A 16,088-nucleotide genomic window follows, 5' to 3' on the forward strand; every position below is an offset into this window, starting at 1 on the left:
TCCATCACGAGCAGGCAACGAACCACCCTGTTGGGTCAGATGGATTTCTCTCCTCAGACACAGCCCGTGGGCTTGGCGCAGATCACCTCAGCATGAATTTCTTTTGCAGGAACAGTCAAAGCAGGCAGCAAAGCATGCAAGTGCTCGCAAAAAGACAGCACGTGACTTCTCATGCACAGTAACAAAATACGGCCCCCGTTCTAGCAATCGGGCCCACCAGATGAAAATCTGAGCCAATATAAATACAAACCCCAGCGTTATAAAACATTGCTCCTTTCAAATGGATCGCTTTTCCTTTTTTGGAGTTTGTCTAGGGAAGTTTTCATTAAAAAGTCTGTTTATTTCCAGCCATAAAACAAATATCCAGCTGGCAAGCTTTGTTACATGGTTATAAACTACAACATTTTACCTTTAAAGTGATTAGTAAAAGCAAACATGAAAAAACAGTTTATAAACCTACTTTTTCAAGAACAGCTGCTCAGCATAACTGCAAAAAATAAAAGAGAAGATCTGTATGCAGACATTCCATGAATAATTAAGGAACTGGAAAAAAAATCATTTGTTTAAGCAGATAGCTTTACACAGTTTAAAGTCTCAAAGGCAACGCAAAGACAGCGTGTGCCAAAATGTACTCTTAGAATGATAAAAAGCAACAACTCGGAATGAATAACTTTTCTGTTTCCAGTTTGGTCTTTTTTTAATATACTGATAATTTTCATCAAGTTAAATAGCACTGGGGAAAACAAGTTTGGAAAAATAGTAATAGTAATAAACTAAGAAATTAATAAAACCCACAAAAATAGTTTGGGGAAGATAAAATGCAGTAGTAGTGCATACTATACCTAAAGACCACAACTGTTGCCTCCGTTACGAGGAGAAAGAAATGCTCACGCAGTTATCCTGCAGTGATGGGACAATTACATGTCCCCACCAGATGAAGCACATGCAGAGACTGCCGTCCTCAGGATCCATGACATGGACTAAAGAGATTAAACTGATATACTGGATCTCTTCAGCTTCTAAAACAGGAGCAGCAAAAAAAAAATAATCTACAAAGTCACGGATGTCCAGGAAATAGCAATCTGGGCAGGACTGTTCTCTGTTTCTCCCAGTATGAATGTTAGGGGGAGATCTGAAAGTATCAGATAGAAAATTTGAAAGCTCCCTTCTTACAGAAAATCATCAGCTCGCAGAACTCATTGCCACGGATGCCATGAAGGACAGTGGTATAAGTGGGTTCCTAAAAAAATTGTGCAACTACATGGAAGTAGGTCTGATAGCAACCAAGAAACACATCATTCCAGAAGCAATCTGTGATTCTGGAAGCCCCTAAGCACTTACTTGGCAGACTCCACGAAAGCACGTGAGAGAAAGCATCTGAGGTGGCGTTTATTTTTCTCCAAGCTCCTGTTACTGGCCACCACGACAGAGAAGACACAGAGGTAGGCCGCTCTTTCGTCTGACCCACTGTTGCCATTTTGATTTGCCGACCCAGTGTCAGCATTGGGCCCATGTGGCAGCTTTTACACCTCTCACAAAACGAGTCACAACAAGGCAGAAGTGAAGTTGGAATTACGGACATACATTCCCAGGTTACTGTGCTGCTTCGCAGATAGAAATTCAAGTGTCACAAAAGGAAACAAAGACATTTTAGCGTAAGACTGAAAACTCGGCATTTCTTTGTCATTTCTACAGCAGTTTTTATCATCTGCGTTCACAATGACACACACTCACCATAAAGAGGGACTGACAGTATGGTACAAGTTCTGTAGAGTATTTTAGCATCCCTATAGGTCTACGCCATGACAAGAATTTCAAACTCCAACGCCTAACTTGGACTGATCAGTGGCATAGCGCAAACCGGCAAAGCGTAAGGCTTGAATACCACTTCAAACCATCCCACTGAGCTGGGGCTAGCCTCTAACTAACTCATCTGCACGCATACACACGTATGCCCGTGTTCTCTATATGTGGATTTTTTTATTGCATTCTTTTTTAATGTTCTGGGGGTAGGGGTTTCTTAAGCTCATATCTATATGCTGCCACCATCTTCAGGCTCCCTGAACACCTTCCTGGAGCACACCGAGCAACGGACAGCACTAAGATACAGTTTTAGACATACTTAACTGCTTTCTGGATAAACGGGCTCCGATCTTAATGCCTGCAAGTTCGGAATACTTATTACAGCAAAAAGTGACCCCTTTAAAGTCACTTCTGCCTCATTCCTCAAAGCGCTGAGCAGAGATGGGTCATGTTCTGGGGGGGTGAGGCAGGGGAGCAGCCTGCTGCAGGTAGCAGTCTGCTCGGCTTATGACTGAGCTGTGGCTAGGGCTAGGACCTCCTCTCAAAAGGAGTGAGAAAGAGGTAATCCCAGGATATGACAGAGAGGGCCCTTTCCCTCATCTAAATCCCTCTTTTACCCAGAACCTCCCCAGCTCCATTAATCCTTCTTATTCCATGTCCCCAGCCCCGTCTCCTCTGACCCTTGCGGATGCCTGAACCTTCCACGCCCCTCTGATACCTTCCCGTTGGTTGCAATCCCCTTTCCCAATAACTCCTAAATGTTCCTGTTCCGTCCCAACTCCTCTTCCACTTTCCCCCCCACCCCGAACACATCCAAATGCTGCAATAGCAGCAATTCCTAAAAGCAGCTCAGCAGCTTGTGCAAGCAGGTCTTTGTGAAAGAGAAACGACAGAAAAATTGAGGCTTGCCGAGATACGAACGGCAAGAAGCATCGTAACAGATGCCATCTTCACCGCTAGTAATTCTAGGTTCCTGCACCGTGTAGGGTCTGAGTGTCCGCCGCAGGACTACAGGGTGACAGGCAAACTCCCCCAGGCACAGGGAAGGAACACGCTAGATCTCTCTTTGACAATGCAGTTAAAACAGATCAAAGACAATACTGCACTCAAACATTACTTTCTCGAATTGTCGTTATTTTGTATAACACTGGTACTTAGAAACACCCCTTTGAGACTGTATCATTCCAACCAGGGGCAATTACAGGATGGAAATTCAAAATGCATCTCTGACATTTAGATACCCAAACCCCGCGCAAAGTGGTTGTTCCTAAATCACACAGGAATCACCAACATCTTCCCCTGAACAGAAAGGCAACTTCAGTAAATATTAGCTCAACTTTCTTGATAGAAACTGGGGCACAGACAGATCGAGTGACTTGCCTAAGACTCCCGCAGGAAGTTCGTAGCAGGGCTACTTATCAGAGTGTCTTAAAGACGACGAGATCAGGGCTTAGTTACTAGCCTGTATGACACAAACGTTAGGGGATGTATGCACCGTGACCATCCAGCATAGATAGGTGGTACATAATAACTAAGCCTTGAGATTGAGCAGGCTTTTGTAACTCCTCTCACCGCATACAGGTCTGACAAAACCGTGTGACGTTACGCCAGCAACAAACGCAAAGGAAGCTCAGGCTCATGCAGGGAACAACCAAGCTGCATTATCACTTCTGATAAAATATCTCCTTATTCCAGTAAGTCAGATTTACCAGAGCCTGAGCCTAGTACTATATCTGCCTTCTTCTGTGGTCATAATCCGTTGCCAGTCTTCCATACACACTATTGAAATGTCATTGCTTACTGCTGGCAACGGCAACTGGGTCTCAGCTGCTAAACAGATAACATGAGAAAAAGTAATCTGACAGCAGGAAGAACTCAGAAGGTCACCCCTCTTGGTTACCTCTGCCTCAACACCTTCCAAGTGTCCCACCTCAAACAGACCCATCCCCCTAAGCAGTTCTTGCAGCACTTTCACAGCTGTGAATGTCAAATCATCACTACCAAACACTGCACGCAGTTTGGCAGCTAAAACTCTTCAACTAATTAAACTTTCTTCCTCTTTACGTTAAATGTACACTGCATTTAGAGGTTCGCTGGTGATCAACATATCTCCATAATTCACTTGTAACAAAGAACGAATAGCATAACCCAGACTAGAGGGGAGAGTGGTCCTGCGGTGAAAGGACTGGTTTAAGATTCTCAGTTCGCTGCAGAACACGTCACATCATGTGCGACTTTGGGCAAGCCATTTTTTCAATGCAGAACTGGGATCTTGTCTTCCCCTTCGGTGTTCCATGAGGGTTTATTAACGGCATTGAGCCCACGGAAACAATTCGTGTTTTAAATATTACCCATATCTGCGACTATTGGCAGGATGCAGGAAATTAGAATTGCCCCTCGTTTGTACCACATCTGGCAACACCAGGTTGTGATCTTGCTAGCGGTGCCCAGACAGTAAAATTGAGGGAGGAAACAAGTACGGAAAAGGTGAAGAGCGAGGTTGTGCAAACGCAACCAATGTCGTATGGGTGCACACCCCCCCGCTGGTGCTACGCAAGGGCACTAGATGTCTCCTAAATTCCGCCTGCACCGTCCAAGCCTGAAAACAGGAATTCAAGACCACCATAAGCACCATAACAAAGACAACCGCAGAGCACCTGTAATAACAGGATCTGACACAGGCTACCCCAAGATAAATTTTCAGCAGTCCATAGGCCTGTCTAGGGTTATTTCTAATACCGTCCTCATGAGGAAATAAAAAAGCTTTTTATTTAAGCTGAACTCCACGGGCTTAAAGTATTCAAATCTCCACTGCTTCTAGTGGATGACTCCAAGAGCAACTCATACCCACAGAACCCTGGGAGGTATTGGAAAATTACAAACAGGTTGCTTTTTTTTTTTTAGAAGAAAGTAAGGAAAGGAAAAAGAAAGCATTACCTATACAGCACAGCGACTAAATAAACAACGAGGTGAAGCAAAACTCCAACTACGACACCGTAAGGAGGCAGGAAGGGTCCAGGGGTTGTCATGTCCGTGGGCCTGGCCCTGGGTGGACCCCGAGGGCTGACCATGACCCCTGAGGGGCAGAAAGGAGCGCTCTAGCTCTAACTCAGACAGCAATATTCTCCAACCTTTGCCAGAAAGGATCGTAGTCTTCTTCTTCCCTGGAGAGGTCCCTGGGACTTCTGTTTTTTAACACCCTGGAGTAGAGAAACTGTGCTGCAAAATTCATTGTAATTCCTGGTGGAAAGCAAAGCTGGGAGGCTGCGGGCAGGGGACACACTTGCCTGTGAGAAGTGCCAGCCCCGCAATGCCTGGGTGGGAAATAGCGGGCGACGTGCTGTAAGCAGCTTGCCAGCGCTGGCTGGGGGAGGGACGTGCCTTTGAGAGAGGCGGCTGCTGCTATTTCAAGAGATTATTTCAGAGGCCAGCCTGTCCTTGTCAATTTGAGTCAGGGCCTGGATTATGCCGGGGTGACGCTCTGTTAGCAGGACACTTGAAGCTTTAGTTACTTACCGCTTAGCTGTGGAGCATGATCTAGACCCGCCGTAGGGCCCACGATTTAACGGCATGCACCTGGGTAGGCAGAGGCAGCAAGAAAGGGATGGCTTTTTTGTGGTGGCTGAGTCATCCTTTAAGGCCGCACCAAGGGACACGGGTCTTCGTGACTGAGGTGCAGAGGAGACAGATTACTTCGTTCGCGTCTTCTCTTGGCACAAGTCCTTGTGGCAGGAAAAACAGAGATATCCAGATCATACAGATAGAAAAGATCATCGAGGGAAAAGACTGCAGCAACAGATATTTAAAAAAACACCCCATCTAAACCTGTTCTTCATTGCCCCGAGAGCGCGTTAGCAAAGGCAGTGCCACATTTCCAGATGCAGGATGGCTGCGCGGTGGGGATGGGAGCAGGGGTTCCTTCTGCGGTTCCTCTCCTCTGGAATACAGCCCCGATGGAGCGCAGGCTCCAGGCTGCTCGGGCACTGACCAGGTGTCCCTTTCCAGGTATCAGTGGTCCCTCAGTACCCTCTGCTTTCTGCTGATAGCGTACAAAATCTTAACCTCCGAGACAGAGAACAGGCACATCGCAAAATCTAACCCAAGCTGTGACCTAACCCTCCCCACAGAGTACTGTGAAGAATATTATGATCTGCTTTATATGGGAGAGGCAGAATAAATGATCAAATAGTCTTCTGGGATCTCTAGGAAACTCTGAGCTGTGCTGGTGGAGCCTTCCCTACGCTGGCGTGGCAGACAGGTCCATGCTCCCCTGACTTCATCGGTACAGATGAAGCTCCAGATTCACCATTTTTCCCCGTCTCTCCCACCCAAAACCCCTTTATCCTTCCCTTTCCAGGCGGTGGATGTGCAGGTTGTGAAGGTGGCACGTGCTTCACACGGCCACAAGCCAGCAGCACGCCGCTGCCAGGAGTGAAGAGGCAAAAAGGCAGCCGGTTGCTGCCAGCACTTGCAGCTCTAAGCCAGGGTGAAGTTCAGGCCAACTTCACCAGTGCCTTGAAGCAGAGAGAGAAGGCGGGTGGAGTTATTATGTTGCTCATGACACATCTGAAGTGCAATGGTGGGCAGGGAATGGAACTTAAAAGTAGTGAAAAATGCAATGCCTAGCTTTCGGGTGTCTGGGAGTCCAGACCGATGTGCTCGAGTCTTGACATGAATTCCGGTCCCCACAAAATGAGGCCCTGATCTGTGATTGGCACTTGTAGACCACGCAAAACCAGTAAAAGGATTTTTGGGACCGTTTGGCCAAGCAGTTGGAAACAAATACACCAAGCTATTTCAGGGCAGAAGTACGTGAAGCACTGAATTGCTGTCCTTCTAAAACACTCCCAAACAGGCAGCCCACTAGGGGAAAAGGATATTTGGAAATTTCTGCTGTAGATTTAGGCCCACGTCAAACATTCATTCAAAGCCCTTACCCAAGCGTGTGCTGGAAACACTGGCTGTGCAGTGCCTTAGAAGGCACTGCATCACTGTTAATTGTTCTAAGTTAACTACAACGATTTTCTGAGCTGCTTGTTTCCTTAATGAGAGATAAACGGTTAAACACACACTATTATTAGACGTGTCTTCCTTTCATTCTTGCCTGCCAAATTTCATTGTCCTTGCAAGCTTCTTACACTTTGTCCGCCACTTCACGTATCCACCTTCACTATCTACGCACACAGAGAGGACGGCCGTACAGCAGTCCTGCTTTCTCTTTCTAGAGCAATTGGATTTTTTCACCTTTCACAGGCACTGTTTTTTAGTATCCGTGTGTCTTCTCTGACTAAATCATCCCTCTCTGTCGTTACTTGAATCCTCCAAATAACTCGGCCACCTTCATGTAGAAAGTTAATCTGGTCTCCTACTTCTTCCTAATATCCTTAATATTCCTAATATCCCTAATTAGTAGGAGTTGGCAGAGCTGCTGCTGCTGCTGTCCAAGAACCAGAACTCTCCAGCAGAAGGCAATATCCCTGTAACTGACATTTTTTAGGGGCAGTCTCACATCAAAATACTTACGCTGGGGATGAACTTAAGTACATATTTTATGCCTTTTGAGTCAAGGTTTAATACACTTGAACTGGATTAACCCATAGTTTAACAGCTATTACAAAAACAGTATGATGGAGCTCACAGCTCCTTCCTGATTTCATTGCCTTTTCAGACATTTTTTTCCAAGCAGAGCGCTGTGGTTGTTAGAGGAGCTTTACAACTGACAAGGTGGATGCAAACAGCGAAAGTCCCCGCAGCAGGGTGTCGCACAGCCTCCTTCCCACTGCCACCGAGAGCATCTGGTCAGGTGTGGGGAGGGAATCCAACCCCGCTTACCTGCGGTGCCGTCTGCTTCATTTACATCAAAAAGCACACTGGTCGTGGTAGACCAGTTACGCATTTGAATTAGTTGGCTATAAAGGCTACATCCTATTAGTGATTTCCCTGATACCGTCTTCTGTCAATTCCTTTTTCAGACTGCGTGCCTCTGAATCAACTGTCTGCAAGGGGTTGTGGTCTGCTGCACTTGAAATTCCCAGGATGCCCTCGTTTCTCTCTGGTTTTGCACTTAATCAGCAAAAAACTTCTCCAGTGTATTGCCTTTTCATAACTGATCCTGCAAACCGTTCACATACAATCTCACTCTTGGCTCTTAGCTTTGAAAAGCCAAATGCCTCTTAGCTGACGGACTGAAAAACGTTATTTTCATTATAGTTATTCATCTTGAATCGGATCAAGCCCATCGCTACCAGCAAACCAAAACATACGGAGAATGAACAAGTTACCCAAGTATCTAGGGATCGGTCCGCTAACTGCTTGAAGATCTAAAAATATGGACCATAAGACCAGCCAAAGAATTGACACGTGAATAACAAAGTAGCTGTCCTGGGATAGGATGGGGTTGACTTTTCTGTGCCTTTCGCATTGATTTGATCTGAGCTATAGCCTATTTGGAGACCCGTTATCTGACTTCCAAATAGGCCAAACTCTTCAAATAACCGTTTTCCTACTTCTCTTAAACCACAACCTGGAATAATTTAATATAGCCACTTCCAAACCTGTTCACAGTGCTTCAAAAAGCACCACAACTACCGCAGGAAGGAAAAACTACCTTTCATCTTCGACTGTTTCCTTTTATATGAGGTGGGGGGAGGGATAGGTAAGATGTAATTACATTGCTGGTATGGTCAAGGGAAACCCAACACAATTGCCATGAAACTGTCAAGGACGACGCTAAGTTACAGCTCTTCCCCAGATCACGTTTCTTTTCAAATCTAGAGTTTCTTACCTCCTCCCAGCTGCTCGTCGGTGGGTCCTAAGGGAAGCCAGCCAGCACCTCAGCGCTGTAGAGTCTTCTGAAGGTTTCATTTACATCTTCCATACTGCCACCACTCACACTTCTTGTGTTTGTGCAAGGAAATCGTCATTCATATCTGCACAGCTTTAGCCATACCTAACTGAGGCCTCAGTAAAACCAGCCTCTATCAGGGGCACCGTATACATCTGAAACGGCAATTCCTGAGAAGTGTTTTTATCCACATCATCACACGATATTCTTATCTTGTACTTAGATAATTTTGAGTCCAAAGGAAAAAAAACCAAACCACAACACTTTAATCAAGGGACAGAATTGAAATTCAGTGCTCATGGGCTAGTGTGTAAGAGCAAGGATTAGGACTGGAAAGAAGTGGAAAATCCAAGTCTCAGAATAACAGTTTTACACTCATCAGGTTGTATATGACTGCCTGCCTTCCTCCCTCAGTCCCTGGCACGAAAGCCGTTAAAAGATAGCATAATGTGGAAAGTAACTGCTGCTTCGTTCCCCAGAAAACCTTCTAAACAAGGTTATGCTGCTTTTCCCCAAAATTGAAAAATAAAATAGGACCATTTTGCCGTGAAAACGGGTAACAGTCGTTCTCTTGTAACCAACCAGTTTGGACAGCACTGGGAAAAATAGCTATTACCATTGTAAATAAAGACTTCATTGAATTACAGGGCTTGAAAAACGGTTTTGAAGGGTTAGCCAAGTTTTTCCCCACACTAAATGAAATTAATAACATTTCCAACCTCAGTGAGAACAGCATGGGTGGGAAGCGATAGTCTATCCAAAGCGGAGAATTCTTTGCAGAATTTGATCAGTTGCAGAAGGAAAGAGGGTGGAGACAGTCTGCAGTTAAGCCAAGAAAAACAACAGAAGTTTTTCAGAGTAGCAACACAGAAAACCAAAATGATACTTTAGGATTATGCAACGTATCGATGCAAATGTGGTGGTGAACCACTATAATAGTCAGTATGGATAAATAAATATAGACAATTCAAAAAGAATCGCCATTTAAAAAAAAAAAAAAGAAAAAGAAGGAATAGACACAAAAAAGCTTCACATTTTCCTTCTAATTTAGCATACTAATTTAACTTCCATCTCAGTTTCTGCATAAATCAATATTTATAGAGCAGACCAGAGTTTCATCCCCCAGCGTTTCTGTTTGTCAGATAGCAGGTGACCCATGGTAGTGAAACTCGTGTTCCCGTTTGTTATCTTCAGGGAGCCGAGAAAAGACCGTCAAGATAGACTGAAATCAGTGGAAACAGACCGAGCTTCCTCAAGCTATATTTTGTAGTGGCTGAGAGAAAGGACAGGCATCAATTCAGAGAACATATTTGCTGGCCCAAGAGGCTAGAGGGAAGCCTGGGTGTGCTCTGTGTAAGGTTACGATGGGGGACAGACTGTATCTGCTTACCAGGTAAACATTTTGCAGAAAGGATGAGATGTTTCTCAAGACAAAGAGCAAAACTTTACTGTAAAGGTCCAAAAATTCTCTCTCCAAAATAGTATTTATATTCGTAAGAGGCCTAATTCTAAGATGCTGAACCAGTACATTTCAACAGCTGAGCAAAAACTGGGAACCCCAGCACAGAGCCTGTGCTTTGCCGTTACGAAAAAAAAAATGCACGCTCTCTACTATTGAGACTAAATAACTGATAAGAACAGCAAAACATTTTGCATTGCTGTTTGGGATGTTTAGCTCTGTGACACCCTGCTTGTCTCAATTTCAAGTTGTAGGATAACTTTTTTAATACATGCAGAGGCAGTAAATTCGCATGGCAGATGCATGAAAGTATCCAATAATCTATTCGAATCCACCATGCAAAATGATATTAATTAGTGAGATAATAATAGATATATTAATTATAAGACTGTATCTAGATACCTTTGGGTAACTTGAGATACCTTACGTTACCACTGACTCCAGGCTTTTTGTCCGTCTGGGTCTAAAGCGCTGCTCACGCGGTTGCGTTCACATTAGAGGAAAAGTGCACCGGCTGAAGCCCGTACAGTGAATCCCTGAAAATACCTGTTAGTTTGCCTGCGCAAAGCACAGCACCCGTGATCGGCAGCTTCACCTTCCGCTATTTCGGACGGCATTAGAACATCACAGCGGCACCATATAATTTCGAAGTACTACTACAAGCATTAACTTTATTTTCACTAACAAAGATCACCAAGCATTCAAATGGCAAGTGAACGTGAGCTGAAACCCAATTAGCGTTTTTTTTTTTTTTAACAGACTTACTCTCAAAGGGATTCCGATTTGCTGCAGTCTGTAGATAACTACTGCATGATGCTTTCGGAGGCTGAAAAAGCCTTCGAAGATGGTTGACATGTCACTGCTTAGATATCCAACAGCAGGGAAGAACAGATGATGGTTTCTGCTGAACGTAAATAAATGCTTCGCCAGGGTGCCATACACCAGCCCCTGTCAGCATCGGCACTTACGTGAACTCCTCTGCTTCCCTGCCAGCCTAAGCACACTCAAGGTCAAGTACGCAACAGTTCGGGGTCTGTTACTTTGGCGTAGACTCTCATTGATCTAAATCCTCTTCCCTCCCCTCCCGCTGCGTCTAATTAAAACTCTGAACTCTTGGTCGCGGTTCACGCTGTGCTGGAGATCAGCTCACCCGGGCTGTACCCAGCCCGGCCCCCGGCTTCGTCGAGTGCCGTTGTGGGAAGAGCAAAGCGAAGGAGCCGCCTGAGCCGAAGACGGGGTGGGAGACGGAGCGGCTCCTGGGGGAACCTGGTGGCCGTGCAGGAAAGATGAGCCTAGGATGAGGCAGCTCCCTCGCTGCCAGGCGACGTTTACCCGCGTTAGCCGGCCTGCTCCCTGCGCTCCTTCCCCTGCCCTTCGGCTGGGCTCCTCCCGACCGCCTCGCCTCGTCTCTGCCCGGTCCTACGCTCTCTTTCCACCGACTCTATCGGTGGAAAGATGAGCCTAGGAGGAAAAGATGAGCCTAGGAGGAAAGATGAGCCTAGGAGGAAAGACCTGCGCCATCAGGTCCCTCCCAATGGTTGTTTCCTGATCTCAGTATCTAACACCAGCAGAACACTTTCAGCACCCTGGACTGGTGTGATTTCTTCTTCTAAATTTAAACCACAGGCTCCTGTCCTACCAGCTTCTCCTAATTCACTTTCCCAACGATAGTTTAAAGAAAAGAGATTACCTCGGAATTATTTACAGCATCCTGACGATTCACGTGACTTCTCTGTCCTCACTTCTGGTGATGCTTATTCCTTCAACACATGCAATGAGCCCTCTGTTCCCCTTCCACGTTTTTTATCCTCTAATCTTCTATTTCCTCTTTTCTCAATGCTAATTAGAAGAGACCTTAGACAGTCTTCGCTGTGAAGCAGAAAGTTATCCCTTCGTTATTGTGTGGATGGCGAAAAGTAGTGTCCAAGAAGGAAAAAACAGAAAGCACTTACAGAAATAAAAATACAAAATTACATAGATGAATATCTGAATTAAGAAATAATATTTCTGTTATTCTTACAATGAGTTCCAGTGGTGGGTCTGAATTCAAGAGCAGTTGGGACAGATAATTTAAAGCATTGTACTACATTTGGACAGAGTATTTTAACAGATATTTTAATATACTTAGAGCCAACTGCTCTCTTAAAGCAAGGTGGGATGTCCTAAAATCTGGCATTAGAAACAGCATCCATGCTATCCTGATTTCCTGCAAGGACTTTGTTTCAGGTGATAATTCTTGCTCTTATTTGTTTCCTCCTTACCACTAACTAGAATATCCATGCAGATGCAGCAAACTAATAGCAAGTGTAACCGCCATCAGCCTCCCCCTAAACACACATGGAACTGATCACGCTTCAAGGATCTCATTAGAAAAAAATTCAAAATAAGGGGTGGAGGACAAGAATCCAGAGTCCACATCTGTTTTCTAACAATCTGAATTGATGCCCTGCCTCCAGAGCTTGTGGTGCACGCTAATCTTGTTAATCTGTTCATTTGTTCATACTCTCAGAAGGTTTTTCATGCCTCGGATCAACTTTTAACAGGAATTTTTTCATGGGCGCTTCTCTTCCCATTCACGATTACACAATTTCCCTATGGCAACTACCACAAATTCCCCCATTAAACAGCGGCGTTATGAAAGTATTTAAGTTGTCTTTTAATGCAGTTTTGCAGCTGGAATTAAAGAGGTGAGAAGCCAGTACCATACAGTAATAGCTAGCTGTACTGGTGGGGAATCTTGTTGGACAGGATCCACCATGTGATTAACTACGCAGACAGCAGGATGAGAAAATTCATACGCGTTCTTGTTCGGTCTCTGCCTAGAAGCATGTGTTGGAAGCGTGGCTTGAAGAAAAACTGCAGCTAAAGATGTGAGGGTTCTGTAATAACAAAGGAGCTGCTACCATCCTGCTGCAGTATTGTATTTCCTCCGACACATGTATTTTGAACGGAGTCCTAACCTGGGATTTTTACTACGTTGGCTGTAAAATAATACATGTACTGTAAATTTTCAGAGGAATGGCAGCGGAGTGATTAGCTTGGCTTCTCTCTCTGGCAAGTCATTCTTTCCCTTGCATCTGTCCGTGACCTTGCGGTAATTAAGAGGGAAGGAGAATAGGCTGACTAGTAATCGAAAATGGAATTTATGTCCAGCTGTTTCCCTGTTTCATTAGATATCGCCACTTCACAAGTCCCTCATGTGGTAAGTATTACCTGTATTCCAACGCTTCATATACACGGCTGATGCATTGCCTAATGGGGAAAGGTGCACAAATGTTAAGTAACACAGACCTCTGCTTTACTGTTGTTTGTCATGACTCGTGTTCAGCAAGGTGCTATTCAACAGATGAATAGCTTCTCAGATATTAGCTGCTCCTTCACAGAAGGAAACTGTTGCACCAGTTTCAAGTAATTATCTCATTTAATTGGTGTGGTTTGCAATATTGATCTGCTAAAGACACTAGCCGAGTAATTCTAATTTGGGAATAACCAAGTACTTCCCCCGTGAGTATTATTTTCTAGAATACTATCTGCCGTGGACTCACAGATCTATTTCACATTTTTATGTGACTCAAATGGGTGGACGTAAAATTACAACAGCAAAGGGACGCAGCCTTCTGTAATAGAAAATATAGCACATGTTATCAGATCACCATGTGTGCAGTACAAGACTGGGAGTCAAGAGTCTATTCCCGAGTCACTAATTTAGCTGGGAATACAGTTAACCCAGCTTTGTTAGGACAAAGGTTTCCTTTCTCTAAAATGGGTAGGCACACAACTTACCATATTTCACAGGGGTTTCTGAGGCACGGCCAGGCTTCATAAAGTGCATGAAATCTGTCAAATGAAAGGATCTAACAACCGGTTAAAAATACAAAACAAACGACATCATTCGCTGATCTTCCATGTGACCCAGCTATTCCTTCAGCTTTCTGATTCAGTTTCCTCGCAGATGATTGCTCAGGAAGCTGAAGCCACAGATGCAAAACAGCCTGAAGCCATCGGGTGCTTACCTAATGCTGGCAAACAGAATCCAGCCTAGTGTGTTGGCACCAAGGTGACACAAGAGAGTCAATTCCTGTAGCTGACTCACTGTCGGCTTTAGGCGTAGTACCAAACGTATTGTTTTGATAGAAGGCTGGATCGGAGCTGTCTGCTCCATGACGCATACGTTTGTTAACTTCTCCAGGGGGGGTACAATTAGAGGCAGAGCTGATCTTGACAGTACCTCAAACCATCAACCACGTGATGTATTTTATTTTTTTAGCAGCGTCAAAGATTATGCCTTTCCGGCAATAGCAGGAGAATTTCACGGGTTTTGACGTCCCTTACAAATCAAGACGATAAACACTAGTACAAGTTGATATCTAACAGACTGGAGAGGGGATTGCACCGGTACAGAACCTGAAGGCATTCACACGTTGAAGGCTGCAGCCCACAAGACCTGTAACACCACCTGAGGCTGCCCCATGAACAACAGAGAGATGGAGGCTCACCGGAGACTGCCGGGGAGGCGGTGCTAAGAGTTCACTACTATCAAAAGCTTTAAATGGCGATGCTGACTTCGTTCTGGTGAAATCACCACTGCAAGAGGCCTTTCATCTGTTCACCGAACAGATGCACTGGCTGCAGAGTGAGCTTCGGCTTCCCTCAGCAGCAGTCCACGAGCTGCATACCTGCTCTGTGGAAATCAGCCTCTCCGGGTAACAAAATCCCGCTTCCGCAGCTATCCAACTACTGTTTCAACCCAGCAGCCAGAAACTGAGTACATTAAGAGAGTGAAAACAATTGACCTCTTCTAAAAGGATCACAAACCCAGCCTCATTTTACATAAGGTGTTCGACAGCCTCCAAGTAGCAAGAACCTCTGGTCATGAGCAGCTTGCTCAAGACGTCAAGCTTGTGACGAGAGCCCAAGGAATCTCCCCAGTCCCTAACGGACACAAACCTTCTCCCAGGGGCAGGTAGGCAGGACACACGAACCTTGCACTGATTTCGTCATCCACCAGTGTTAAATCCAGGATAGAGATTATGCTCTTTCATTCCCTTCTCGTCAGCGTAAGGCGCTTTCCTCTCCCTACAAGGATGGGTTTGCTACCATATTTTTGTTCCCTGAAGCAATCTCCGCTCCCCTCCGTCTCACTTAAAAGTCCCAAGGGACTGCAGTGCAGTGCACTCCAATTTTTGCCAAGTTCATGCTCAGCTATATCGTCTGTCAGCCCACGCTGCAGGATTTCACGCCCCATAACAATATGATCTTTTTCACACGGCACATATGTCCTCTGCCGACACATGCCCTTTGTCTATTCTGTTCCTTCTCCCTGTGCACTCAGTGGGATCACTGTGCACTTATTTATTGCTTTTGCCAAGCATTTGACTAGTCCAAGACAGACATACAGAAAGACCGTACAAAAAAAAACCCCGCTCCCAAAATAGGCTTCATCCTTATGTTTGCTCTCCCTTTCACCAGACTGCCTGCTGGCAAAAAATTCACATCCCTGTTCGCTGGTATGCTTTTTTTGGCTTCTGGTGTCTTGGGAACATCTCAACAGCTGGATTTTGTGCAAACCTATATTCATATGATCTCATCCTATTCTCATATATGGACATTTCCAAGATGAATGTGCTGAAGAATGCTTTCTCTGATGGCAATCAGTTACTGCCGAACTTTTCAGAAGACAGATAGGTTTGTATCGTATTCGTTCTGCTGCTCTCAAATCTTCTGTCTTGCACTGAAGAATCTACTTTGCAATTTAATGATTTCTGTCACAGCAGCCAACTATTCATAAATATTCTTCTTCTGCCCCTCGGTCTCCTCTCTCCAAAGCGCAGACAATACGCAGATAATCTCTCACTTCAAAAATCATAGCCTACCACGTCAGCGTCTCATATTTAAAAAGAGAATAAAACAGAGTGGACTCACTGTTACCTGCCGCAGTTCCTCTCTAAAGACTTGTTTACAACAAAATTAAGATTCATGTAA

The 16,088-nt window shown here is 44.9% G+C and overlaps 1 protein-coding gene across 3 annotated transcripts in view; it reads right to left on the reverse strand.

Moving 5' to 3' along the window:
* Positions 1 to 5,167, reverse strand: part of LOC103924204 (serine racemase-like) — a 35,839-nt gene extending 30,672 nt beyond the window's left edge. Inside the window, exons 1-2 of one of the 3 annotated variants that reach the window (XM_009332688.1) lie at positions 4,935 to 5,167; positions 461 to 487 (exon numbers count right to left, since the gene is read on the reverse strand). In XM_009332688.1, coding sequence (XP_009330963.1) covers positions 461 to 487; positions 4,935 to 5,035 — 128 coding nt within the window. In that variant the 5' untranslated portion in view covers positions 5,036 to 5,167. Of the gene's footprint in view, positions 1 to 460; positions 488 to 4,740 lie in introns of all 3 variants that reach the window. The other 2 variants (XM_009332686.1, XM_009332687.1) reach the window with 2 other exon arrangements.
* Between the last annotated feature and the right edge of the window lie 10,921 nt (positions 5,168 to 16,088).

This window comes from Pygoscelis adeliae, unplaced genomic scaffold (genome assembly GCF_000699105.1).
Source record: "Pygoscelis adeliae isolate BGI_AS28 unplaced genomic scaffold, ASM69910v1 Scaffold269, whole genome shotgun sequence".
NCBI classification, from domain to species: domain Eukaryota; kingdom Metazoa; phylum Chordata; class Aves; order Sphenisciformes; family Spheniscidae; genus Pygoscelis; species Pygoscelis adeliae.